Source organism: Calonectris borealis, chromosome 7 (assembly GCF_964195595.1).
Source record: "Calonectris borealis chromosome 7, bCalBor7.hap1.2, whole genome shotgun sequence".
NCBI classification, from domain to species: Eukaryota; Metazoa; Chordata; class Aves; order Procellariiformes; family Procellariidae; genus Calonectris; species Calonectris borealis.
The window spans coordinates 21456038-21483569 of record NC_134318.1 but is presented as its reverse complement, the minus strand read 5'-3'; the positions used below and the strand labels follow the sequence as shown (position 1 = coordinate 21483569).

The 27532-nt window shown below is 49.2% G+C and overlaps 1 protein-coding gene across 1 annotated transcript in view; it reads right to left on the bottom strand.

The window, feature by feature from the left end:
- Positions 1 to 2303: 2303 nt before the first annotated feature.
- PDLIM1 (PDZ and LIM domain 1) overlaps positions 2304 to 27532 on the bottom strand; it is a 45193-nt gene continuing 19964 nt past the window's right edge. The window contains exons 3-7 of the mRNA XM_075154490.1: positions 25489 to 25573; positions 14414 to 14604; positions 7733 to 7887; positions 4488 to 4605; positions 2304 to 2824 (exon numbers count right to left, since the gene is read on the bottom strand). Coding sequence (XP_075010591.1) covers positions 2638 to 2824; positions 4488 to 4605; positions 7733 to 7887; positions 14414 to 14604; positions 25489 to 25573 — 736 coding nt within the window. The 3' untranslated portion in view covers positions 2304 to 2637. The remainder of the gene's footprint in view (positions 2825 to 4487; positions 4606 to 7732; positions 7888 to 14413; positions 14605 to 25488; positions 25574 to 27532) is intronic.

The following is a 27532-nucleotide window of genomic DNA, read 5'->3' as shown; positions in this document are numbered from 1 at the left end:
GTTCCCATAGTAATAAATTGGATCAACACTGGTATCTGCATTAGAAACCTACACCTCCAAGGGCCTTTTGTAGTTCCCGACTCCTGCGTCAAGCCCCGCACAATCAGTGTTTTCCCAGCAGCGCTGCCAGCCTTCGCTGCAGGGGCTCGGCCGGGGCGATAAACCACGCAGCCCTGGACAAAGCGGGTCTGTCTGCGGCGCGGGGCTGGGGCGGGAAGGGCAGGGGAAATGCCAGGCATGGTTCAGGCTCTTCCGTCCTGACCTCCTGACGCAAGAGCAAGCTCGTGAGGTTATCTGGAACGAGCCACATCTTGCTGACAGACGCTTGTACAGTACGAAAAAATTTGGTGACTTTGCACGCGCTGGAGGGCTCAGCCCACGCGCTGGCGTTGGGGTGCAACACACCAGATGGCCCCAGCGGCCAGCGTTTTCTTCCTGCAAGGCAAGCAGACAGCCACGGGTGGTGGGCAGCCAGGAGCCCCCAGCCTGCCAAGAAAGTGGGGAGCATGGAGCGTGCTGGGAGCAGCCAGGGTCCCACGCCACGGCAGGGCCTGAGCACTGATCTGAGATGCAGCCGAGCAACCTGTTCCTACAGGTTTACACCTTCAGCACTCCAGGTCTGCTCCGCCGCTACGCTGGCTTTTTTTTCAGTCCAGCCTGCCTGCACCTGCCAGTGCGGCAGCATGGAGAGCCTTTCCCTGGGGAAATGTGCTGCGGAGGAGAGAGAATTAACCCCCAGCAGCAGTAAGGGGAGATGTCACCCCAGCAGGCCAAAAAAATCCCACTCTCACCTTGAAACATGAAGCTGCTTATGTTAGTATCTGGAGTTTGTGCAGGCATGTGCCGGCAGTACGGAGAAGCCAGGCTTTTCCCAGGGATGAGCCAGATGAGGAGTTTGCTGGTTGAGCTATGCCCTCCTCGCTTGCTTGCCACTGCCCATAGAAGGAGCCTGAGGGGGAGAGCTAAATTTAGCTGGGTTGGTGAATTAGTCCCCAACCTGCCAGAAAGCTGTACAGTTGATCTGGAGAATGAGAGGCTTATAATCTTAGTGACAGGTCAGCTTTACCTCAGATGTAAATTTGATTGATTTTGGGGTTGTGGTTTGGGGTTTTTGGTTTTTTGTTTTGTTTTTGGTTTTCTTTTTGTTTTTTTCTTTTTTTGCAAGGCAGCTGTGCTGTGGTGTGATTCATCCTGAAGGAGAGGAACTACAGGGTGCAGCAGTAAAGCATTGCTGAAGATGTCCAGGACTTTCCAGGACAGGCACAGGATCCCATCTGTAGCTGTTGCAGATGCACCACTAACCCCAGGGGTGGAGGCGGCCCCGTGCCTGCCAGAGAGGGCCTGTACGCAGCTACGAATCCTTCTGTTTTCAACCTCTGGCAATTTGTTTTAAAGCAAAGATGACACTATGTCTTAGAAAACATTCATTTTTACACCAAAAGAACAGCCAGCATCTCATTCAGAGAGGTGCAAGCAGAGAACCAACTTCACCGCAGGCCACCTCTTTGCTATAGATGGGTGAGCCACTGCTGCTCGGGCACCATCAGCCCCTCATCCAGTGCACGGGGCATGTGCCCCCTCCCCACATCAACCCCAAAGGCACCCTCCAGCAGCCATGCACGCCTGGCAGCACAGGGAGCAGGGTGATGCCGCTGGCAGCCACACGGGACCTTGCACAGGGCACTGTCCCAAATATCTGCAGACACAACCAACCATGGCCATGAGGTCTGCCCTGGGTTGGACGAGGGGGTGTGTGGTGGCGAGACCCACCCTGCCTGCACCCAGCCGAGCGGTGCAGGGGGGGAGCTGGCACGTAACGGACTGGGACGGACAGAACAGGCCCAGCGACTACAGCCACTCAAACGTTCCCCTCTTTGCTCCAGCACTCCCTCGTTTTCAGCAAGCATCAAGTGGACATTTTTTCACAGAGGTCAGTTTGTGACCGTGGGGAACTGAGGGGCACCTGGGTGATGCGGTAACGGGAAGCATCAAAGTGCCCGGTCCTGTCATCATGAAGCAGCGCTGGACGCAGAGGACACAGCTCAGCTGCCTTGCACCGGGGACAGGCCACCAGTGCCAGCTATGGTCCGTGTCTTGGCTGTGCCCACCTGGCCCTTGCTGGGTGCCAGCAGGCAGCTGCTAACAGCAGCTGGGCAGCATGCAAGACCAGTTTGACTCAATTTTGTAATTGCCTCCCACTGTTCTCCAGGGTAAACACAGCCATGCACTGGGCACCTCTTCTGCTGCCCTGGGAACCCTGGTCCAGTGCAGAGGGATACCAGGAGAAAGCAGACACATCTGCCTTGTGGATTCACCCCGTTTATTGAATGCAAACAGAAGGCAAATAACTGGGACACAGAAGAGTTGTAATCGGACTTTGGCCTCTGATTTTCCTGTGCAATTGACAGCACAAAGGAGGAAAGAAAAAAATAATTTTGTGTATTAAAAAAAAACCAAACAGTGAAAGAGGAGACGAAAAGAATGTTGAACAATTAGTGACATCTCATGTGAACAGATGGAGGATTAATAATGGCAAGGAAATTCAACGCCATGCCTAGCATTCCGTATTGCAAACGATTTCCCAAGGAAAAGCAGCAGAGGAGAAACCATCCCCACTGGCTTTGTGAGCAGGATGGTTTACTTTGGGAAGACGGTGACCACCTCGTAGCCCTCCGGGGGAACCACCCGCTCCCGGGCATGCTTCTCGCAGTAGATTTGGTCTTCCACGAAGAAGTGTCCTTTCTGCTTGAGGTTGGTGCCACAGTCGCTGCACACATAGCACTCGGGGTGACGCTGCTTGTCCCGGATCTTCACAAACACCCCTCTGGGGAAGGAACCAGCACCCCTCAGTGCCAGGCGCCCACCACTGCCTCCCTCCTTCCCAGCCACCTCCCACCCAGCCCAGACCCACACCAGCGCTGAAGGTGGATAATTTTCTCCTGCTCCCAACAAGTCAAAGTATAGGCCCTACCTCTGGTCAGGCAGATGTTAACAGCACTTTTAGAGCCCAACATGCCGGCATGGGAGCCCTCTCTGGAAAGTGTTTCCTGGCCTGCCAAAGTTTCACAGGGACAGTCCTATCATCTGTGGTGGCAAGACTCACTGTGATGGCAGCTTTAGCTGATGGCTGGAGACAGCGCAATGCCCAGGACCAAATGACAGGCATCAGCTTGACCATCTGGGGGAGCAAAATCCAGGTCCAAACCAACCGGACTGCAGAACAAATCCAGAAACGACTGCCACCACCAGCCGAGGGGGATGAAGGCTGCACAGCCAGCCACTGCCCTTTTGCTAGTGATGGACATGCCAGGTATGTATGGGAGAAGCACAGAGACCAGATCCTGGCTCTGATCTCAGACGCTGCTGCTCTGGAGCTGCAGTGAATGCATCCAGCCAAATGTGGGCCAGCTCTTACTGGAAAACTTCACAGCTTAACCCAGCAATGATGAGGAGGAAAACTACATAGCAACTCGTTAACTACCACCAGCAGCAACACAACAATTTGCCAGGAGTATTATTTTGTTCCAACAGCCATCTATATTTTCCGTAATTCATTAGTTTTCAGTGCTATTCATAGCCTTGTGCTTTCTGTCCAGATCTACCCAGCTGGTAGAATAATTGTAGGGTTTGTCTCTGATTCATATTTTACAGGCTACGGATTGCCTCTGTAATGACTCTGCTGGTCCTTGGCGCTCCAGGCATGCCAGGACCATGCAATCACAGCATAGTGGGTCTCAGCAACAATCTGATAGCTTGTGGTGGGCGGCATGGAGAAATCTGAATTATTCCATGTTGATGGAGGTAGGCTACCAGCACTTGACTGCTGGAGTCAACTGTTAAGCTAAGGCGGGGTTGTAGGGAAGAATTTGTGGTTGAGAAACTGAACAGTGAATCAAAGACATGGGTTGGGTCCCTTCTGCTGTCACACGGTACAGCAGCTCTGTATCGAACCCATGCCCCTGCTGTGCTGGAAGTCGGACATCCCCACCTGAAGACAACAAAAATTATAGACACAGGGAGGTGTGTGGTCTTACAGCAGAGTGGGGAGCAGAATGCAGCTCTCCCAGCCCACATGGCCTCTGACCAGCAGGGCAAGTCCCCACTCCATGGCTGGGAGTGCCAAGGCATGACAAATCATTAAATACACAGGCCCTGAATGGAAAGCTCATTTGGTTTCTGGGTGCTGTAAGCAGATTTCAGGTAGGAAGCAAAACACTGCAGCAACAACTGTCTCGAGGTTTGTCTCACAGGGACTTGCTCTGGTTTCTATTGATATGAATCTGTAGAGGGAAACCCAACTCCTGCCTCACTGCGGGGAACTGTAAAGTTAGTGTTATCAAAGCTGGTGAGAATAAACATGCCTTGAGCCCGTTCCTGGATGCACTGGATGTGGGCAGGTGAAGTGTTTCGGGTGCAGCCCCTCAGCCCCTCGCACAGGCATGGGATGCTTGGCCACGGCCTGCAACCCCAGGGACAGGCTTACTTACACAATGCCAGATCCACACTTCTCGCACATGGGCAGCTTCTGGGCATTCCCAATCGATGAGGCCACCTTTGTGGTGGGGGCTTTGACGCTCCTAAATCCAGATGGTTTGGTAGGGTCTCCTGGGGGTGGAAGGAGAGTGCTTGAGAGCATGTGAGATGCGTGGCTCTAGGCTATTCCTCCCAGGCAGATGCTCTGCTAGGGAGAGGTGATGTTCTTTAACCCCAGCTCTGAGGCAGGGATTCATGCATGGAAAGGGGACAGGGATTTAGGGGTGTGTGGGGAGGCAGGAAAGAAGGGACACAGGTGAACCTAGCCCTGGAAACCCGAGGGCCTGAGATTGTGGGCAGTCAGATGAGATGATGCTGTCTCTTCTCATCTTAAAAGCCTATCGGACTTCAGCTGATGTGTCTCGCATGCACAGATGCACAAAGCAAAGCAAAGCCTCAGCCCCAACCTTGGCAGCACCAGAGTCTGCCTGTTGTGTCCCGGTCACACACAAAGGGTCAAACTGATTGCCACATCTGGGCTCAGAAAGAGGAGGTGGGTGTCCTAGCAGACTAGGGAGGACTGTCAAAGTCCTCTTCCAGTCTGCTGTCTGGAGTACAGTGGGGCTGGCTCCCCCAAGACTCCTGGAAGAGCTGGTTAAAAAACTCCTTGTCGTGGCAGGGACCTGGGACACTGGGGATAACCTTGTGCCTTCCTGCTGCTGCGTAGCTTGCTGCAGGGAAGGTATCTCCCTAGTGCAACCTCTCTGGGGCAGGGGTGTCCTGCAGGTCCTTCACAGGAGACATCTGCTGGCCTGGATGCCTACAACAGCAGTGGATCCTAGATGCAGGATACAAGGCAAGCCTTTAAATATCTGCAGTGAAAAAGGAGCCTCTTACAAAATGACACCATTGATGTGACTACTCTTATCTATATGACTTTTGCAAGAGGTTCAACACCAGGCAACAAGGGAAGGAGGAGTGCAGAGACTCCCACGATGTTTCACCAGAAACAGAGAGAGTTGATGGGCAGACCCGTGACACCTCAGACTGGGAGGGATGCTGATAAAACTCTTCTGACTAGTGTCAAGCCAAGAGCATGCTGCACTGGTTGTTCCTGGTGTAAGGGAAGGACAAACTCTCCAAAGGCACACCCTGGTGACCAGCAAGGTCAGGCACATGTCACAGTCCGGGGCAGCACCACTGAGAGAAGAGCTGAGGGGAAAAGCTGGGGAACTGCCCACTGCACCTCCCTGCCATCCAGCTGAGTGCAGAGAGTGGCCTGTCACCACTCACCCGTGGGGCGGGTGACACTGCGCTGCTTTGCCTCTGGAGCAGCCTTCAGCTCAGAGGTTTGCACCCGGCTCCATGCAGAGATGCTGGTCCAGAGGTGCAAGTTCCCTCATGGGCGCAACAGCCCATGCACCCTCCAAACACAGCAGGAAGCCCCTGGCCTCCGACAGAATTACTGCAGGTGACACCCGCTGGGGAGGAAGCAGCAGCAACCACATTTTCAGGCTCTTCCCTATCACCTCTGCTCACTCCCTCTGCCTCAAACAGCACTTTGCTTGCATCAACACTTTGACAGCATGTTTTTAAATCTCTCTAAAGGAATCAGCTTAATCAAATACCCATGGAAACATAACCTGTTCCGTCCTGCAAAACACCCTCCACCTAAGAGCACAGGGTCAGGTCTAAACACAGACCAGCTGCGGTGCTTCCACACACCGGCGCCCACACACAGCCCCGTGTCCGGGGCCAGGCTCTCAGCTGGTGTAGGTCAGCACAGCCGATAGCGATGCCCCGAGGGACTGGTCCCAGCTGCGGACATAGGTCCCTCTGCTACTTACAAGCCATTGCCTGAAGACAGGCTGGGAGAAGCAGCCAACAAACATGCTATTTATCTGCTGTTTATCACCACGGACGCGATCTGACTCAGCAGCAGCGGTGTTTCAGCCTGGCCGAGCGGTGCGGCAGGCAGGGGCATTGTCTCCTCAGGGACAGACATTCCTTTGGGGCTGCGTAACCTCCCGGCCCTGCTCTGCATGGGTGATTATCAGCTCACGGTGGAGCAATGCCAAAGCCTATCCTGGCCTGTGATCGGGCAGGCAAACCTTGTGCCAGAGAATCCCAATAACGCTGCAAATCTTCAAAGAAAGATAAAATAGAGAAGGCTTTTGCTTCTTATCTTCTTCAGCACTACTAAGCACGGGGGAGGACCTTGGATGTGTGAGAAGTCTCGGCTACTCCAGTCCCTTCCATGCAGGAGCTGAACCCTGAAGGGCAAGTTGCAAACACTCAATATTTAAAAGATGCTTTCAGGTAGGTATTTTAACAGCATATCCAACATCCTGGTTTCTTTCTTCCTATTGTTTCCTTACTTCCTTCATTTTGCTCTTTCCTTACAGATCTCTCGGACCTACCAGCACTTGGCGGATCTGTTTCCCTTTGTGGCAAATATCTCAGCACCAGGCTTTTGTTGGATGAAATTGAACGTTCCACTGCCAAGCTAATAACACAAAAGACAAAGTCTCAACTGGCCTAAGGAAAAAAAAGTCATTCTTGGAATTCTTTTCCTATTTATTTGTTTATTTTATTTTATTCAAGGGGAGAAAAGAGTATGATTTGGCCCCCACATAAGTTAATTGGCTTTTTTATCTTAAAGTCTATAGCCCTGAACTACACAAGTCCAGATGCCAGATCAAGAATGCCAAGCAGAGCAAAGTTTCAGAGATTAAAAGCTATGAACTGCTCACTGTAACCGAGCTTCCATGTTTTTACATTCAGCTGCAGAAATGGATCCTTTTTCTTGTGTAGAGGGATGGAGATCAGAAGCTTTAGGACTCACTGAAGAGCCCTATCCTGTGGTATCATTCAAAGTCTCGAATCTAAGATGGTCTTTAATCAGTGAATATTATCTTAAAAGGGCAAAACTTTAGAAAGTAAAGAAAAGCTTTTGCAACTTTTTAAATTCCTTCTTGATAACTAAATATTGTAGGGGTTTATTTCTTGAGCACTCACTCAATGAGTAAGCAACGATATGGGCCCATAGACACTGAAACTAATCAAGGAGAAGAAATTTAGGAGTAAAGTTAGTGAAAGGCTCTGTTTCTGTGGAAACTGTCTACACGCGCTATCTTGAACAATCACCAGCTAAGGAAGGAAAATAAAGTTTTAGATGTTACTCTTAAACACTGTACACAGCCCAAGGAATCGCAAAAGGGAAGAGCACACTCAGATTAGGTGTGCAGTGAGTGCTTACCTTTCTCTTCTGACTCCAAAATCTCTTGCAACACGAGGAAGGAAGCAGATTGTCTGGGTGGCTCATTTGACTCTTGATTCTCCTGGAGCATTTTGTAAACCTCAGATTCTCTGTCTATGACAACGCCGCCTGGGGCCTGGTTTTGCTGATCTAAACTGAGGAAGGGACAGAGAACAGACTTGTGAAACGGCTGAAAACTAAAGCCTTTAGCAAAATTTTCACAATGCATCATATGACTGAAGAATGAATGTGCAAAACAAACGCACAACAGGACGCCATAAAACACGGAGGTGCTGGATGTGCTCGCACAAGGCAGCTGCAGCCCGGGTAGGATCGGCACGCTGGGCTACCTGCGTACACCACTCTCAACGGGTTCTCACCAACCGCCTCTGGCCAGTCCCCAAGTGTTTTCCCTGCTTCGCAATTACTATATGCTCCAGAAGCTAAAACTTTCTGCCCAGGAAATCACTGCTCTGTTAATAGGAAAATAAAGAACTCACATGCTGGGATGGGAATCCCACATGGTAGCTGTGCCATCTATGCATGTTCCTTGCATGCATAAACTACCCTAGACTACTACCTTACACCGTTGTGAATCTCAAATTAAGTAGAGTTTATTCCATTAAAAAGAAATCTTTGCAATTACACTATGAATTGGTCCTAAAGGCCACCTTCACAAAGTAACAGCTGTAGGATCTAACTAAAAGATCCTCTGATTGGCAATAATTTAATTTGGTTTTCAAGGGAGTGTTATTATTTCCATTTTACAGGTGGAGACTCTGAGCCACAGCCCATTTACAGCATTTAACTAAGGTTAATGAGCAGGTCAAGGGCAGAGGAGATCTCTGCCTGCTAAGACTAAGCCCTCCTTTCAGCTGCCTCCTGAGGTGCTGCTGCTGCCACTCATGTCACGAAGGACTTGCACCCTCAGCCTAGAGCCCGAGGTGCTTCAGGGGCAGCTTTTCACAGTGCGGGGTGGCTGAAAGGGTGGGCATTGTGCCACCAGAAGGGTCTTTAGGGAAAAAAAAAGAGGCTGGAGGCAGTACCTAGGGTGTTCTCCACATCCAGTGGGCACAGGCTTAAAACTGCAGGAGGATACTCAGAATATCCCTTGGGAAAAGATTTGTTTGGTGTCCAACAGACACCAAAATACCAGAGGAGATTGTTGTGGACAGGTGAGCAACCTCCATGCTAAAGGATTTAAAAGAGTCTGGACAAATATCTGCTGGGAATGATTTAAAGCAATGGTTTAAATTGACCAAATGCTGGGCTAGGTGATGGACTAAATTAAATGGGAGGTTCCTGCCTGCCTTGTATTCTGTGGCTGGAATAAAACATCTCTGGAAAAATGACACAACTGACAAGTCTCCTCTGACAGCTCTATTACATAATGCAACCTTATAAATGTAAATGGTCTATTAGTTTTACTGTCCCTGCACCCTGTGATTGCCTGAAAAGTACATAAACATCTTGAAGTTCAGACTAAATTGCAGAAGGAAATCTCTTTCTTGAAGAGGCAACTGCATACTTCCCATGCCAACGTGAATTGAGTCATCTGGGAGTTACTCTACATAATAAACTCTTCAAGCATCAGAGGTAAAATCATCGCACGTGTTATAAAATGCTATTTCCATAAAAAGAATTTCATAAAATGTTTCCATCTTCAGTAATTTTCAGTGGAGCAGGAAACACATTAGACTTGCAAGCAGTTGAATCCTTGAAGCCTGAGTCTTATTTACTGAAGCCTCTCATCCAAAGTAAAATAATGATGTGCCTTCTATTACACAGAAAATGTCCTAGGTTATCCCAAATGAATCCATGCTCCACATTACATTCATGTTATGTAAACTCATATACTCCCACCACTCTATCCACCCATAAAAACATTAGGCAAGAAGCCTGTCATTGCAGTTTGCATACTAAGAATGTTTCACTAATGCATTCAAAAAGCAAAGACTAAATCATCTTAAAGAGCACTAGAGTCAAACAAAGCCATCACATTTCAACCATGCATTGTGACAGTGTGCAAAACATACACATCAGCTCTCCCAGATATGCACCCTATAGATATACTTGCATATACAAAACTTCTGAAAGACTATAAAAAACCCCAAATCCTAGAATTTGTACTAGCAGAGTGAAATACCTCAACTTGTCAGGGCAGAAGGCTATGCTGCTTAAAGAAAAAAAAAAAAACCACCAAAAAGCACATGCATCTTTCAAATGGGCAAGGCCACAGGCACAGGAATTGTGCCTGCAGGATAATGAGTCTCCATATGTTGGCTGATTTATGGCACCTCCTGTTACACGGGTACTTTATCTGCAGCAATCACCAGCAACTGGTGTCCTTTTCCACACGTAGGAGTTCCCCGATGCTGAAACTTTGTAGGGTCAACTCCAACCTTTACTGGATTTCAGACTCACACAACCATTACTGAATTTCACTGCTTGCAATGCTGACTGAATAAGACTGGATCATCGAGCTTTGAAAATTGTCAAGAAGATGGTAATAAAAACCATAAAGACACAGCCTTGCACAGTGTCTTCAGAAAAGCACAGCTTATTCTTTACTAATGTCATTTTACTCTTTTATGCTAGCACATTTTGTAAAGTCTACAAGGATCTCAAAGCTGGGCTACAGGAAGGCCCAGTACTTGCAGCACTCGCTTTTGCAATGAAACAACTGCTGATGCCTGGGGCTCCTTTGTGAGTGTTATCAGCTGTCCGGACCAGCACAGCCCGCCAGCAGTGTGACCGCTCCTGGCGTGCACGGTGTGGACTACAAGCCAAAGCACTGACTTACAGCAAGTAACCGGACCGAGTAACAAGGCAGGAGTAAATCCACAGCCTCCCGTTATCTCTTGGCTGCTGGCACACAGCAGAGCTTGGCTGTGTGCGTCCATGGGGCGCCAGCTTTTCTGCTTTGAAGCACGTGGTGCTCAGCCCAGGAGGGGACTGTGAGCAGCCGAGGAGCTATGAGATGTGGCTGTGCTCTTTCGCTCTGTCCCACGGAGGCCACAGGACTGACCACCTCCCTGGACCACAAGTCGCACAGCTGCAAGCTGCTTGGTCACATAGTGGGGTAACTCTGCTGAAGGTTCACATCTTCTGAAACAATTCAGCCTTGATTGGAGCCCTCCTGCGAGAAGGCTAAATGTGCTTTCTGCTTCACCAGTCTCGATACTGAAGTCCTCCCTGTAAAACCCTGTGGGCTGTCTTTTGGAGGCACAGGCCAGCTGGTTCCCAACTGCCACAGAGCAAACACCAAAGAGCACCCAGGCCTTGTGACGCTGAGGCTCTCCGCAGGTCCTGCAGACCTCAGAGCAAGTCGAGCATCCTCCGCTCCTTCAGGCAAAGAGGCAGTCCAAAGAGCGGCAACCTCTGCAGGCAAGTGAGCAGGGGTGGGAAACAGACTGGGTCCTCCATGTGCCTGGTGCCTGCCCAGGCTGCTCCAAACTCATGAGTGTTATCAGCCAAAGATGGAGACCCACGGGGACCCGCTTCAGCCTGAAACGAAACTCGCCCAGCGCACGCTCCTGGTCCAGCCCGCAGCCAGCGAAACAAAAGCACAAGGACACGTGTGGCAGCACCTTCCAGTCGCAAACAACAACAGTCATTTCAGTGCAGGAGAAACGCCAGCTTTCAGGATAAAGCACTCTCCTGCCCCCAGCAAATCCATCTGCTGCAGGTGGCTCCTCCAGGAAAGCCACCAGCTGCTGTCAAGGCCCTGCCGCGCGGGTGCGCAGGGGGCAATGGACACACTGACAGGCTGAAATGATGTTTTGCTGCTTCCCGCGGCGTTGGACACAGACACAATGCAGAGAAAGCTCCTGTGAAGAGTCATGCACTAATGTTGGAAAGGTGAAATGTAAATGCTCTTTCCTTGTGACCGGCCAATGCCGTGAGCCACAGACAGGGACGAGGCACTCATGGACACCGAGATGCAGATGAACGGATGCGCCGAGCTGGCCGCAGAGGCAGTGCGCAGGTTACCTGGGGAAGTCGGGGCTAACGGAAGAGATCTGCCCGTGCAGGGAATCCATGATGTTGCTCTGCGAATAGAGCTGCAGGGGAGAATTGAACTGCACGTGCAGCACTTTGAGTCCTGGCACCTCCACTTCCACGGGGCTGTTGGGGCAGACCTGGGCTGCGCACTTCAGCTGCTCGGGCCCCACTCGGACTTGGCTGGGGACGGAGGAGGTGCTGTGCCTCCGCTGCGGCAGCTCGGAGGTCTGCGCCTGCAGAGGGTTATAGACGGAGGCGAAGGGAGCCCGCATCGCGCTCATCGGCGATGGGCGGCTACGGGCCCACATGTTCACACGGGCAGTTTGAGTTTTGGTTGTTTGGGGATTCATTTGGATTTTACATTGTGGAATTGAGGGGAAAATGCAGAAGAGGAAGAAAGGAAAGAAGGAAGAAATTAATGAAGGGCTAAACCAAACACTCCAAGCGATACAAGCAGTTGCCGAATACTGTCTGTTCCTTGTGCTGGAGGGACACACCACTGAACACATGACTTTACATTAAAGGCTTCTGACTAATGCTGTGGCTCTGGTCTCGCATGCCAGGTGTGTCCACACAAAATGCAGTCGCTCTATTGATGAGCAAATACAGGGGTTGTAAAAGCAGAAGACACGGCAGCAGGGTTTTCACTATGAACTAGCTACCTGAGCACACACTCATGGTCCCACTGTCCAGTTGAGGAATGCCACCTTCACTGCTGCCCTTCCCAAAGCCAGCCTGGGCACCCTACCGAGGGGCAATCTCACCTCCGATCCCAAAATAGATGTGCTCAGCAGCGGGTCTTCTCCCTGCCCTCCCTGCCTGCTTTGCGACACCAAATCCAGTGGAGATGTTTGCTGGTGTTTCTGTCTGTACTACAGCCCTGCATTTACATCACACACCCTCTAAAGACGGACCATGGACCAGGTCCCCATGTCACGTCACCATATGCAGTGGCAGGATCAGGCTGCCGGGTTCAGACAGGCTGTGTGTCTGCTGGGTGCAGGATGGGGATGCAGATAAATGCCAGGTAAACCCAGAGCAAGGTCAGCCTTGTACAAATAACTCATCAAAAGAGATGGGCAGGAATTTAAAGGCAGCTGGAAGGCTGTGTGAAGGGAGAACCTACGCATCCTGTGCTTGTGCACTGGGGAGACCACAGTGGGTTTTTAACGGCAGGGTGAAGCCTCTGTCTCTCACTGAAAACCAGCAGCAATTCATTTGCTTTTGATAACTCTGTAAACAGAAGTGTATTAGCATCGAAGGTCTCATCCACAGTCCTCCCAGCATTCCTTTGCAACTTGCTGTGTTTCAGCAAGGGAAAGATGAAGGAGATGCCATGTACCCTACACACAGCAGGGCTGGCAATGGACCTTCCTGCTACGAGGAGCACAGTGAGCCACAGCACTAGAAGAAACCCACCTCTTTGCTGATCTCTGCAAGAACAAGGGATCAGCCACAAGTTTCCAGCCAAATATACTTGGCTTCCAGGGAGTGCTCTCACCTGCAGGGTACTCCAGACTAGACCAGGGGTGGTATTTGACTGCCAAATGGCCCCATCAGGTTAATGCAAAGTCATATTTCCCTTGTCCTTGCTCTGCCTTTGCTCAGCCCCTGAATGAGGCTGCTGAAGTCTACCAGAAGCAAATAAGGAACAAATGTCTGTCGCCTTGTCTGCCAGCTGCAGCACCGTAAATCTGCCTAGAAGGGCCCATGCTGCAGATGGGGCTGCCAGTGCAAGAAGCCGGTTTCAGTCAGGGGCAAGTTTTCAGGCTTGTGTTAAACCACAATCTCAGGTCTTTGTGCCCTGCAAAAGCAGAGGCTGAAGTTACTTTGGTCTCCCCATTCACAAGTCAGGAATTTAGTTGAGTATCACTTAAAGCATTGGTCTTGCGGCTTTTGTTGCAAAAGTGGCCAAAGTCTTCCCGGCAGTTTGGTTCTGCTATACAGAGACTTAGGGCAGTTAAGCAACTTGACCAATACGGCCAGAAAGATTTCAAAAAGCTCCTGGTTTATTGCTTCCAATGAAAAAAGGAACTTTGGAATTCTGGGATAAAACAGTGTCTTTGGTGAAGCTCAGATGCAACCACAAAAATCAATAGGCCTTTTTAAGGTTGGGATCCTTTCCAATCCCATATATAAAATCGCTCACATAGGTATGAATGTTTCAGCTACTTTTTAAAACTCCTGTGAAAAGCAACGTTCAATAATAAAAAATAGGAAGATCTAAACTTAGGCAGAGCCTGTCTATGAATCCCAGGCCAGCCAGGAACGGGGACATGTGTGCTTCTTGCACTAGCTGGTACCCTTCCTGCCCAGCATTGCCCGCAAAGCCAGCACAAAACGCTAACTTTACAAAGTGCTCGTAACAAGCTATCAGGCACCTGTTCAGACCAGTGGGCTGGCATGTCATGCTGAACGCACGCGGAAACTGCGTCGGTCTCTGCTAAACAAAGAAACACAACAACATTAATTTCACTTCTGCATCTCATGAAACATTCCCCGCTCCTCCGAGCCCTGCCCCTGGGAAGCACATCCACGCTTGTGCCTCTGCTCCTTCCCTTGTCCTGAAAAAGAGCTTTTCTGGGTTAACAAACTGGTACCCTTGCAGTGAACTCACGTCTCCTGGAGCCTTCCCCTGGGGGCCTGGGCAGGGAGGGAGGCGAGGAAGATACTTACGGCTTGGTAGGCTCCAGGGCCCCAGGTGATGTCTTTGACTCCACTGCACTGTTGAAGGTCTGGATGTTCTCCGAGGAGTAGAGGCCTGCTGGGCTGTTGTACTGAGCAGTGATCACCCTGGGGGCAGAAGCCGTGGCAGCAGTGAAGGGCACCGCGCTCCGGTTGTGTGCACTTCCTATGTGCCTTATTTCCTGCATGCAAAGGAGCAGAGGCAAAAATCAGGGGTGCTCAGGCATGCAGGTGGGATGTGATGGGGCAGCCCGGAGCAAGCAGCTGCTGCAAAGGTGGTCTTTGCATGTGGTGTCAGCAGAGGAGCACGCGACCATGACCACCAAAGCAGGTGAGTGTCCTCCACACGTCACGAGGGCCCCCGGCCCATCCTGGATGGCTTCAGGCTGACCGTCAGGACATGTCAGAGTTGACATGCTGGGAACTTAAGAGCTCAGAAACACTGCCAGAGCTATTAGCTCAAGCTGCCACTCGCCTGGGAGCTCCTGCAAGCCTACAGTAAGCCACAGGACCTACCTTCTCATGCAAGACTACAGATTTTAAGCATTCCTTGCAATTCCTGAAGGCAAGGCTGATTTCTATGGAGAAGTGAAGATGAGGGCAGAAAGAGGAGCACTCTTCAACGACATCTGAAAGTTCAGCTTTCCTTAGAAAAGGGCAACCCAAAAAGAATGGCTTTGTCATTACTACAAATGCTCTGAAGCATGTCTGCTCCTTCAGCTAAGACTGAGGTTCACAGCTGCCTTTGACAAACAACTTTGGACCTTCTGGACAAGAAATTCCCACAGTAAAGGTGGGAAGATGACTCTTGTTAATAAAAAAGACCGTCCACAGCTAAATGCCAGATCTCTTCAGTGCCAGAAGTATGAGATATCACCCAGATGTTCTCGGTTTGCTGCAAACTGGAGGCTTCCAGAGGTATTAGTGGATACTTAGAAACACTGGTTACAACTTAATAAGAAAGGGGCCAAACCCAAGTTAAATAAGACATGAGGTAAGATTCTTCCAAACCACAGGCAGTGCTAACAAAAATGGGAAAATTTGTAAGCCACATCACCAGTTCAGCAGGCTGGGAATTAGCAGCCTTGGGGCAGAGATAACAACATCCAGGGCTTATTTCTCCCCAGAGAAGATGCTTGACCAAAGCAAGGGGTAAGCACAGCAGGGCCTCACTAGAGTAGGCAGAAGAAAGGACTAACATTCACAGAGGCGGCTGAAATATCCAGGGCTAAAAGATGGCACCAAAATGTGCGTTTTGAGACATTTCAGCCAGCTGTAGAGATTGGGAACGGCTTCACTACGGGGCTAACGCCCAATGGCACAGGATGAAACAAGGCCCTTCTTAACATGCTGGGCCCGTGGTTCCCAGCTCTAATTAACACAACCGGTTCCCCCTCCCACTCCATACAGGCACTGATTTCCACTGCAACGAAGTGAGCCTTCACCGCCCTTCAAACATCTCACGGCATTTGTTTGATAAAGCTATAGTTACAGGATAAACACTCACTAGAAACAAGGATGACTAAATTCCCCTACAGATTTTTCTTTAAATCACTTTTATGTCCCCAGATTTCCTTAAGCAGTTGGCTAGCACTCCCAGACTGACAGATGGGAGTCATCTCGCTTCATGGCACTCAATGCTATTTATGGCACCAAACACAGCACAGGATCCCTCAGAGAAGAGCGGCATGGATCCAAACGCACTCATGAGTTACAAGTCATTTGAAATCAGTGGGGTAGCTCGAGATGTTCAGGTGTGGGGTGGCAGGACTGCTCTCCCACGGCTTTTTGGCCAATGCGTATGGACGTCAGCCATGAAGCTTTCCCACACACCAAAGAAAGACAGACCCTGGAGTAATTAGCTAATCTCCCTTTGTTGCAATCTCATTCAAAGCACATAATAGCGCTCATAAAAATAGCCTTTCCCATGGCAGAAACTGTGGCTTTTAGCAAAAAAAAAAATTACTTCAGCCTGTATATCACACCGTGGGGAAAAGTATCAGTGATCTTATATCAGCATTAAATACACATGTTAGCCCACCATCTGGAGGTCACAAGTAGGAGGGGGTTTTAGACATGCACATGAATAGTCAGTTTAATGAAAGACAGAGGCAGAAGTTTTAGGCTAAAGGGGTTATACTCTTAGGTCAAATAGGCTCAAAGTTGAAATCATGTCACTATCTATATTGCGGAAACATTTAAGTATTAACCAAGAATTAGAGAAAGGGAAGTAATTTAGAGTATTTTTTTTAAATTCTGGTTTCCTAAGGAAGTAAGGCGTCTCAATTACATACCCCACATGCATGCGGACATGTTTCCACCCCCACCAAGGACCTTCGAATCTGCCAGCCAGGCCCAAATCAGTTTGACAGTGATGGAGGCCTCAAGGATGTTTAAGTTCCTACAAGTGTTGAGAAAATAGACAGCCAAATGGTGGAGAGAGACTGAAATCACATTAGTGCCTTGACTCCAAGAAGAACTGCAATGTGCGCTCAGGCACAGAATCCACATAGGAGATTTTGGCCTACTTTTTGCCACCAGGTGGGTTTTCTGCTGTGTAATAACATCCAAGATCATAAACGAAACTTTCAAAAGTATCAGGACATCTGTAGTAGCTCTCATGTGGATAAAGTCCACTGACTATAAGGGAGTTTATAACAGGTTAAATAGAGATATCAGTGCAGAAGGTGGTGTCTGAAGATTAGATTAGAAAAAAAACCCCATCTGGAGAACAGCATAGAAGGTGTATAACCTGAGAGTCTACAGACAAGTATTACAAGAACAATAACATTATAAAGGGCATTTGGATAATCCAAATTCTCTAGCCCTTCCTGTCACACCGTGATGCTCTTTCTGCTCGAGCTGTGAAAGGAATTTGCAAAGAACAAGTGCTTTCATGATCCCAAGATCATAAGATAACGTGTTCTCACTGTCAAATGTATTTACCTACGGATTTGCCAGAACTGCCAATCCAGGCCCTGTGCTGTGCAGCAGTTTTGTTAAAGTCCCAGCTCCTGGAATCACGTGTTTATGTAAGAGTCTCTGGCTTAATACTGGAAAAAAAAAATCAGAAATGTGACACTCCCAAAAGCCTGTCCACCAGCAGGCAACTGAAAAATGTTAGAACAAAACCACTGCTATACTGTGAACACGTGTGCGGGCAGTGCCTGGTTTATGCAGTTGAGATGCCCGGGGTTTGCAGCACCTCTAAGGCTGTGGTGTTCCCGGGACCAAGGCAAGGAAAAGGGGGCAAGCAGCATTAAACAGCATCCCTGGCTGGGGCACGGACTGCAAGAACAGTAAGCAATGGTCTGTTTGCAAAGGAAGAATTGGCAGTCAGACACAAGGACATGCTCTTATCCAGCCAGAGCATGACCCGCTCTTTCTCTGTCAGTAGTACAGAGGAGTGTGACTAGTATTAGATCTTTTCATAGACATCTTTGGTTGGCATCTGCAGGCAGATCCAGAAGCGCTTGCCTCACCCTTTCTGCAAGCCATGGCGCTGCCTCAGTCCTCTGACGCAGCCCTCCAGTCTGCAGTGGGCTGCAGTCGGCAGCGAGCAAGGATACTGGCAGCGGTTATTTTGGTCTGAAGCTGGGTTGTGGAAGCTCCCAAGCCTCCAGGTAGGATATTCACGAGCAGTATTTTACCACTATAAACTGATACTGTGATAGTTAAAACACTGTCTGCACAGATACCAGCCTCCTTCCTTTGCTGAGGTATGTCTTCAGAGGGGCTGCTGGAGTGGCTAGCCCAAGCTAAAATGGATTAGCAACTGCACAAACTTCTCTGCCAGGGTGCTGCTTCTGAACTTGGAGAGGTCTCATGTTGCTTCACTTTCAAAATGTAGTAGACTTTCAAGGAGGAAAATAAACCACATAACACATAACGCTGTAAACCAGAAGACAACAGTTGAGCACAAAGAGGATTGCTGCAGTTCCACTAATCCACTTCCATTTTACACAGTTCAATAGATCGATCTTCTGAAAGTCCCCCGTTGGGCAGAAACCGAGTTCCAACACGAGCAGGGCCACTCAGGGAGCCCCTGCTGGAGAAGCCATTCCTCCAATAGCGTCCTCCCTACCTGAAACTACCTCCTCTATAAGAACAAGCTCCAAGTGTCTTTGGAGCATGATCGATCCTGCATGCTCCCGAGCCCTCCAGGCACCAGGGCAAATCCCCCCATCCCAGAGAAAAAAACCTACTGCCCGGTCCCAAGGAAAAGCAAGGTTCGTAGGACCCTGGCTTCAGATCAAATACACAGGTCTCCTGCCAGATGGGTTTTGTGGTGCTGGCTGTTGGTGGCAGCACCCTCTCTGGGGGCAGACGGGAACACCGCCATGCATTGCAGGCGCTGCACCACAGCCCTTCCAGCTGGGTGCCAAGGGGCCTCCCCTGCCACCCTGGCCCTCCTGGCAGGGAGCCGCCAGCCGCGGTGCCAGGCTGCGAGGATGGGGAAAACGTCCCCGCGCCGGGGCAGGAAGCAGATCAGCATTTCCTACCACACTGGCTGCAGGCTGCGTCATGGGGAATTATCTGGGAAAACAATGGCCCTTCCTCCCTTTCGTCCCGCTCGCGCCAGGCCATGCTCAGTGACGCTGAAGCCCAGCCTGTGAAATCCCCAGAGCTGTGCCAGCCATCATCTCCATGCCCGGCGCTGGACAGTGGCTGGCGGCGAGGGATGCTGCTTTCTCCTCACCATGCGCCAGAAATGGACATGGCTGCCACCATGAGGACCTGCTTGTCCCAGGAATCAGAGCACAGGGCTCTGGGGCAATTCCCAGCTGTCAGCGAGGAAGACAGATGGACAGCCTGGGATGAGCCACCTCCATCAGCTGAGCTGGAGCACATCGCATGCACCAAGGGCATAAAGCCACCTGGACGCCTCCATGGCCCTCGGGCAGGTTGGGGGCAGTCTGGGGTGAGGGCGGGCTCCTGGGTCCCATCCGCCGCGCGGTGACGTGGCCAAGGCCATCCCAGCTCCACTGACCTCACCACCACCAGAAACAGGAAAAACCTGGAGACGACTTGTACTTGCTAAATAAACTAAACCGAGACATGAAAGGTCGGGCGGCCTCGCCCCGAAGCGGGGTTTTCCTCTCTCCACAGCACGGTCTGAAGGCAGCCGGCAGGGCTGGGGCCTCAGAGGCACTGGCTACCGCTCCCCTGCCTGCCCCCTGCCCCTTCCCAGGCCACCCCCCCGCAGCCCCGGAGGAAAGGCAGGTCCAGTACGGAGCGGGGCGCTGCCCGAAGCCACCAAAAACTAGTTTCAGGCATAGAGTCATGATTTAGAGACTGGCCAGCATAGTTATTTCCTGAAGCTTCAGCTCTCTGAATCAGGGGGTTCACTCCAACCTCGTGTTACAAATTAAAAAACAATTAGTACCCAGGCTCTGCAGTTGCAGGGAGAAGCAAAAGCCCCCACGGCCCCGCAGGCCCCCGAAGCAGCCGAGCAAGGCGGCAAAACCCGCGGCTCCGCCAGCCCCCATAAACGCGGGATGTTTTTCGTCCCAAGTCAGAGCCCGGAGGCTCGGGGCAGGCAATCCTGGACTGCACACCTCCACAGCCACGCCAAGAAGAAACAAGATTAAACATTTCTCAGTATAAATGTTTACTCAGCTCTAAGAAAACGGGCCCCTGACCAAACCTCAGCGAATGAGAGCACTCTGGTCCTGCGGGTGGGGAAGGAGAGCGGAGACCGGCAGCCAAACTCCCTGGCCCCATCCTCGCCCCTGCGAAGCCGCCCGGGGAGCCCAGGCCGTGCTCGTGCCCAGCCGGCGCGACGGGGGGGAGGCTGCTCGCGCCAAACCTGCAGCAACAGCTCGGAAGAGGACGTCTTCATGGCAAACTCTACCCCATGCTATGTTTCATCAGCTGCGATCAGAAGTATTTAGAAGTGCCTTTACTTTCACCTCTCCCTCTGTTATTGTTTGGGGTTTTTCAGCTATGGAAAGATCTTTTGCAATGCTTTGAAATCCGATTAGAAATTAGGAAGGGTTCGGGGTTTTGTTATTGTAGGGGGGTAAAACAACAACGCTGGCTTCCCACATCCTCTCCCTCCACATCCCTGACACATTCCACATCCATGCAGTAACGCCTTTTAACCAAAAACAGCAGGTCACGATACGCCAGCGCGCTTCCCTCGTCTGAAACGTGATGTTGTTACTTTATATACCTATTGCTTCATGCATTGCCCACACACGCATGGCCTTATCAAAAGCCAAGCCAGCCACACACCCAGTTTCTATAGCCCCTGCCTTCTCCGTATCCAAGGAGATAAAATACACAAGATGGAAACAATGACATCACTCTGCGAGGACGAGGAGGACAGGGCAGGCGCTCTCAAGAAACCTTGGGAAGATAGAAGTGGCTGTCTGTCATTGTCATCCCACAAATACCGTGATTCACCTCCAGAGCTCCTCTGGCTGCATGTCTGGAGGTTACTTCTCATTTAAAAAAACCCAAAACACCATCACATTTGAAAGCCCGTATCTTCTGTGGTTAAGAAGAGCTGATTTATCCATCTCAAACCAAGCATTTTCACTGACATTCTTGAGGGGTGACACTAATATTTGTGCCTCACTGCAAATGGGGTATGTGGCCTTCAGGGAGCTGGACAAGCTTTTTTGGAGACAGTCCTGGTGTTCACCGCCCTCGAAGCTGGTCTCTCTCAGCTCATTCCCTACATAAGCTCACTCAGCTCAAACAGAGACCTAGGCCCCATGGACCTCAGTGTCCTACAAATACGGGGCGGGGGAAAGACAAAGCTTCTCCCACAGAGCCCAGGTCTGACAAGACATGGCTCAGTCAGAGGAATAAAGAGTTTTATTGTTCGTTTTACCAAGTGGCAATACAGCCACACACACCAGCGCATGGGTCCAGACCTTAATGCCTGGCCCAAGGTCACCAGAGAGCACGACAGAGTCTGAAAGTTACGCCGGTCTCTGGTCAGTGTCATAAGCATTAAAATTACCTTAGTCACCAAGTAACTTGTTCTCTCTTGCCGTGATCACTTTTCTCAAGAAAAGTTAAGCAGAAGGGAGAGGCAGACGTGTTCTTTTAATCTTTCCCATTGCGGTGAGGAAAAGCTCTTGATGGGAAAATGACACTGAGGGATCGCCCTTAGGATCTGGGTGAGAAGTGCAAGTGAAATAATTGAGTAAATATACTAAGACGACTCTGTCATTTCCTTCCCCTAATGTTGCCATGGTCACATCCAAAACAAAGCTGGCTCAGCCGCTGAGCCATCACTACCGACAGGCTGCTGCACCTTTTGATGAAATGTGATTTTGTCATCACTCTTGCCTCAGTTTAAATTAATTTAGAAGGATAAAGATAATGGTAATGAAATAATAATAAGGCTGTAGCTCTTTCACAGGCAAAGGTCAACTTAGACAATGAGGTCAGTCTTGGGATTCAGGACTTTGGGGAATGCACTGGAGGTTGTGGAATGCCTTTTTATTTTCCAAAGGCACATAAAAGTATCTTGAACTTGCATTCCAAGTAAGGAAAAATACTTCCACAGGACGATGCAGCATTTCACCAAGTATCAGCCTCCAAAAGGATTACAGAGGTAAACAAGAAGTCTATTTTAAATGCGGTAAAAAATGTGTAAGCAGCAATCTTAAAATATGTAGCTAGTCATACAGTTCTTGAGACAAACTGAACATTAATTTCTCTTGCAAGATCTTTTGCAAAGATCTAGTTATTTAACTGCACCAATAAAATGGGAAGAGGAAAAGAAGGTGGACAAGTGTTATGAGAAATTTCAGTTAAGATATTGAAGGTAGGAGAGGCAACATCAAACTACCTAATTTTAAGAAAGGTGGAAACTGATTTGAATAATTGCAGTCCAATTTCTACAGCAAAGGCTTTAAAGCTTTTTTTTTTGAGCCTGAAGTAAGTCTATTCACGTGTATGATTGTACTTCTGCATTCAAAGGGCTGTGCACAAAACCAGTGAGAAACATCTTCAGAGGACCCTGGATTAGGAGTTAAATGAACCACTTGGACTCAGTACGTCCTGTTTTCTTTGGTAAGTGAATTAATAAGCGTTCTGCACAAGACTGTTGCCAAGGAAAGCAAATATATTGTTTTCACTGGCGAGCAAGTTAAAAAAAAAAAACGAACAGCTCAGACAGCGCTGCCTTCGAAGATTGGGCTCTACTCACAACTTCTACCGATCCTGTTGGAAAAATGAGATCAGCACCTTTGTGGTAAAATTCATAGCAGTTTGCCATGCTAGTATATATATGCACAGCATCCTCTGCACTCTGTTGCTGATGATTTGCAGCAGGCCTGGCTGAAATCTCTGGTGCTGCTGCAAAGACACAGCCCCAGAGTGACTTGGCCGCCGCTTGCCACGGCTCTGGCAGGAATCGGCATGCTCCGCTGACATCACGCTCCAAGCAGACAGACCTCGCCACAAACCTCACTTGCTGCAGTCAGCTACTGAAAAAGGAAACGGGTGTGTATTTAAAAAAAACCACCACCTTAAAACTTGATGGTGTTCATGACACTTTTCCTTGGCACAGCGGACTAGGATGTTCAGGCACTGTTAAGCAGGAAGCGTAAATGGAAGCTTGTGGTTTGGAGACATGAGACATACATCTTCCCTCACACTGCTAAATTCCTCTGCTTGGACATGCAGCAGGCAAAGCCCTTTAAAGGAAAGCCCCATGCTCTGAAAAACTGCAAGCACCAGTCACGTAGCCCAAGCAAATGACTTAATTGGCTTCATTTTAAGGAAGGGAAGAAGAAAGGCAAGACTTCTGTGAGAGCCTTTTCCTTTTACACCAGGAAATAAAACTCTTCTAGCATCAGCCATCACATGGCGTCAAAGCCTAATTTTCAGGCAACAGTTGGTTAATAGTGCAAGATTAAGACAAGGGTCACTGCTCAGAGATAAGGTTTGTAACAGGAATCTCTCCGCAGTCAGTTTCTCACCAAATTCTCCTGCTGAAGTCAGTTACAGGTTGGTATCAACAAATTCAGTTGTGCCACACTTACAAATTGGCAGCATTGGGATATCTATATAATGGCCAGACCTAGAACCAGGGTTAGGACTAAGGTTAGGGTTTAGGAGGGGATGTGCTCCACCTCCAGAATTATTGCTGAATCCCGCACAGTCTGACCTTTGTGATGCCCTTTACTTGGATTTTAGAAAGCAGGACATGACTCTAAGTCAAAGACTAGAGTTAAGGTTAGTCCCTCTCACCCATGTTTCTTACCAAGTTGTAGGAGGCTCCCTGAAACAGTCCAGGGCTGACTTACATGCAAACACTCCACCCGGAGGGCAGCTGATTAAAGGAGAGCCCTTGATTAGGGTTAAAACTACCAGAACAGATCAGTTTAAGTAAGAAGTGGCATCAGTTAATTAAAATAGCCTGTGTTTAGTACTTGCCCAGCAGTGGATATCTATTCAGTGACCCAGGCTGGACGGGGGGGAAAAGTGCAGTGGTGCAGCTAGTGACAGGGGGGCTGCAGCTGCAGGTTTCTTGCTGCAGTTAACTAAGCTTAGCGAGCTACGTTAAACTCCTGCCTGGCATGTGTAGTACCCTATGTTTAATTCTGGGCCATTTAGCTAAATCCTGGTTAATGGCTGGGTTAGGGACTTGGGACTCCAGAATCAGGTCTCCTGCTGAATTAAACAATAGCCCTCTGCAGCCTTGCAGCAAAGCCTCAGTGCAGACTCTGCCCCGCTTCCTTGGCAAGAGATAGCCCCCAAGTCACAAGGTTTGCAGCAGCACAACTCCAGAGCTTGGGCAGTAGAAGACACAGACAAGATCTCAGCTCAGGTGTCACAGGCAGGTGTCACTGCACAGCCCCAGCCCAACCTAAGTCCAAATGGCTCAGTCTCACGCTGTGCCTTGGCTGAGTTATGACATACCTGGAGAATGCCGCATCGCATTCTGGAGCCAAGCAACACACAGCAGCTTGGCATGCGAGGGAGTATGGACAGATCCCAGGCCAAGGTCTGGGCAGGGTGCTGCTGCAGATGTGCTACTTTAGGTTCAGGTCCTTTCCAAGCCAAACAGACGTATTAGCACTTAATTAATTGCAGAGTCAAACTAGTTTTATCTCTACTTATTTTGCTAGAAAGACTAACACAGGATGTGTGCTAGGGCCACAATCCATGTCACTGACCCAGTGAAAATCCAGAGAAATGCCACTGATTTTAGTGCAGTTATTGTAGATTTGTGCAGTGTAATCCTCTAAACCTAGCCCAGACAACGTCCTTGCACAGGGCAGTGTTATTACTACATTGACTTGACAGAGACAGCAGACCGATGAAGCAAAGCTACCAAGAGGTTACAAAACCAAACTCCTAGACAGAGGCTGCAAGATCTGCCCCACAGATAAAAATATAAAAGGCTGTTGTGTTTCTCTTCCACTTTCTTCATGGCTAGACTGCTAGCAAGAACCTACTAGTAAGAGGAAAAAACAAAACAACAACCCCCCCAACAGAAAACACTGAGAATGAATCATTTTCCTCCCCTCTTATCTATGAAAACCAACAGGCTTAGCAACAGAGGCAATGAGTTATCGAGCCACACCACCACAGTGCCTTCTGCCCTACGGTAGGTGCGAGCATGCAGATGGCAGGTGACAACGCCTCTGATCCAAGCAGCTTACCCTTGGCAAGGTATCCGACTAGCTCTCCACAGCAGCAGGATTCTGACCGCGAGGGAGGGAGCCTGTCTCTGAAGGTTTCCAAGGGCCGTGTGATTTCTAGGAGGTATGGGGCACGCGCTATCCCCAGTGTGACCAACAGAGTGACACACGCTCAACTCCTTGGAGGATCAGGCCAGAAACCGCTCCGAAGTCGGACAGGAGTAAGTGACACACGCTCAACTCCTTGGAGGATCAGGCCAGAAACCGCTCCGAAGTCGGACAGGAGTAAGTGACACACGCTCAACTCCTTGGAGGATCAGGCCAGAAACCGCTCCGAAGTCGGACAGGAGTAAGTGACACACGCTCAACTCCTTGGAGGATCAGGCCAGAAACCGCTCCGAAGTCGCACAGGAGTAGGCGGGAACAAGAGCATGCAGATACTCCATTACTTACCTGCGGCTGAGAGGCCAGATTCATCTTATAAGGATGCGTCTTTCCCTCTTCATTTACAAGTGGTGACCAGACTTTTGACTCCGTTCTGCAACACACAGATTTTTTTAATAGTTAATCTACTTTCATCACTGAGCATCATTACTGTTATTAGAAGACCTGAAGTCCATCAGCTGAAAACATTTCCCCAGTCTTTTGTGTATAGCACTATCCACATCAGGAGGAATCTAGACAGCCTCATTTTAAGCACATAACTTGGATGACAGTTATGTTGTATGAGGTCCTTGGACAAAGACAGGATCTCAGCAGTGACTGTCCTGGCTTATCCTTTAGGACTCCACTGGCGACACAACAAGCATGTTGTGCTGTCTAACCCAGGCAGTAGAGTTGGGGGTCACCCAAACAGCAGAAGATGGAGATATCCCTTAGATGCAGATCCTTTAATTAGGTGGGACAATTCAGATTACTGTGTGTTCCAGCTTTTATGGTTAGCCAGGAAGAGAAATGATTCTTGTCTGTATTGACTATACAGAGAACATTTTGTCCTTGAAGTTGTGCTGCCTTGGATAAGCTAGAAATACTTTTTGTTTTGAGTCTCTGGAATTTTCTTCTTATTTATACAGCGGTATCCATGCTGAACAAACAGAGGCTTTTGGGAATTATGAGAAAAAAAGTGTCCAAGTCTGCAATGGGACTAAGAACTGAGATGACATAATGTGTCCAAGAGAAAGTCTGCATAACCTTTGCTGGTCTGTGGTCTGACCCAATTACTCACAGCAGCCTGAAACACAAGACAAGATCTGTGACCAAAACCAACCACTTTTACCATCATTGTTCTGGAGTTTTGCTATGTCCCAAAGAGCAACAGACAAACAAGTGGTGAGGAAGAAGTAGAGTGCTTAGATTTTCTTGAGATACTTTATGGGAAACATGCTATCTACATTTCTCAGAAGTACAGACAGTTGTTAGCATCTCAGATAGACTAAGCAATGCCACTTTTCCCAAACTTTTTAATAGTAGGGAACAAGTGACTGCAGTACTGCTGAATGAAAACCATTGTTTAATGCTAAACATTGCATAATGCGGCAACCAGATAGCTGATAAACTCTTAGGATGAGTTCTGAAAACCATGTCCTGTTTTGACAGGAGCCCTCTGCAGAATCTGCAGCGGCAGATAGATGTACTTCCCAGATACTTGTGGGTCCCAGGGCCAGCTACAATTTAAGTAGTTAGCAAAACAGGAACACTTCCACTGAGAATTAACTGGATAACTGGAAAGAGACTTTAAACAGAAAAGGCTTATAAAACTGACAAGGATGGAGAAACAGGGTGTAGAGCTACCCACGATAAATTTAACCTGGTCTACACCATTCCTCTAAAAGCCCTCCCATGTCAGGACATTTTTTAAACAGCCCAAACTTAACTGTGATGCACATGTATATCCCAGACATTTGCTGCATCAACAGTGTTTTAAGACTTACATCCAGAGGGTAGCTCAGTGGGAGGAGGCGGGAGGCAGCATTCTCATTCAGGGAAGAGGAGACATTTTATTGACCTGCTGGACTTTACACGGAAGAAACCTGAAGTCTGCTGTGCTGTACCTCCTTTCACAGGAAAGTACAAAGACACAGGTCACACCAGATATCATCCTTTACAAGCATTCAGGCACAGCAAACCTTTGACTCCAGGCTATGGCACCCTGCGGGCTCAGCTGCAGTGCTGATACCCGACAACCTGCGTCACCCAAATCCTGGCGCCTGGCGAGCTGGGGCACACACAGACTAACAAATATGAATGTAACAGCTGCATGGGATCAGATCTATGCCAATCTGATCATTATCTTGTCTCAACAGCTGCTGTTACTGGATGCACAACATACCCCAGATGAGTATAAAACAACCATTCCCTCCTTGCTTCTGGCAACCCATGCTTTAAGGTGTCTGAGGAACCAGCAATTTTACTCAGATTATGGCTATCAAGCCTGACAAAGTCACAGCCATCTCTAGGATGGTTGTATTTTGCACTTGAAGACTGTGTTTGCAGAGGG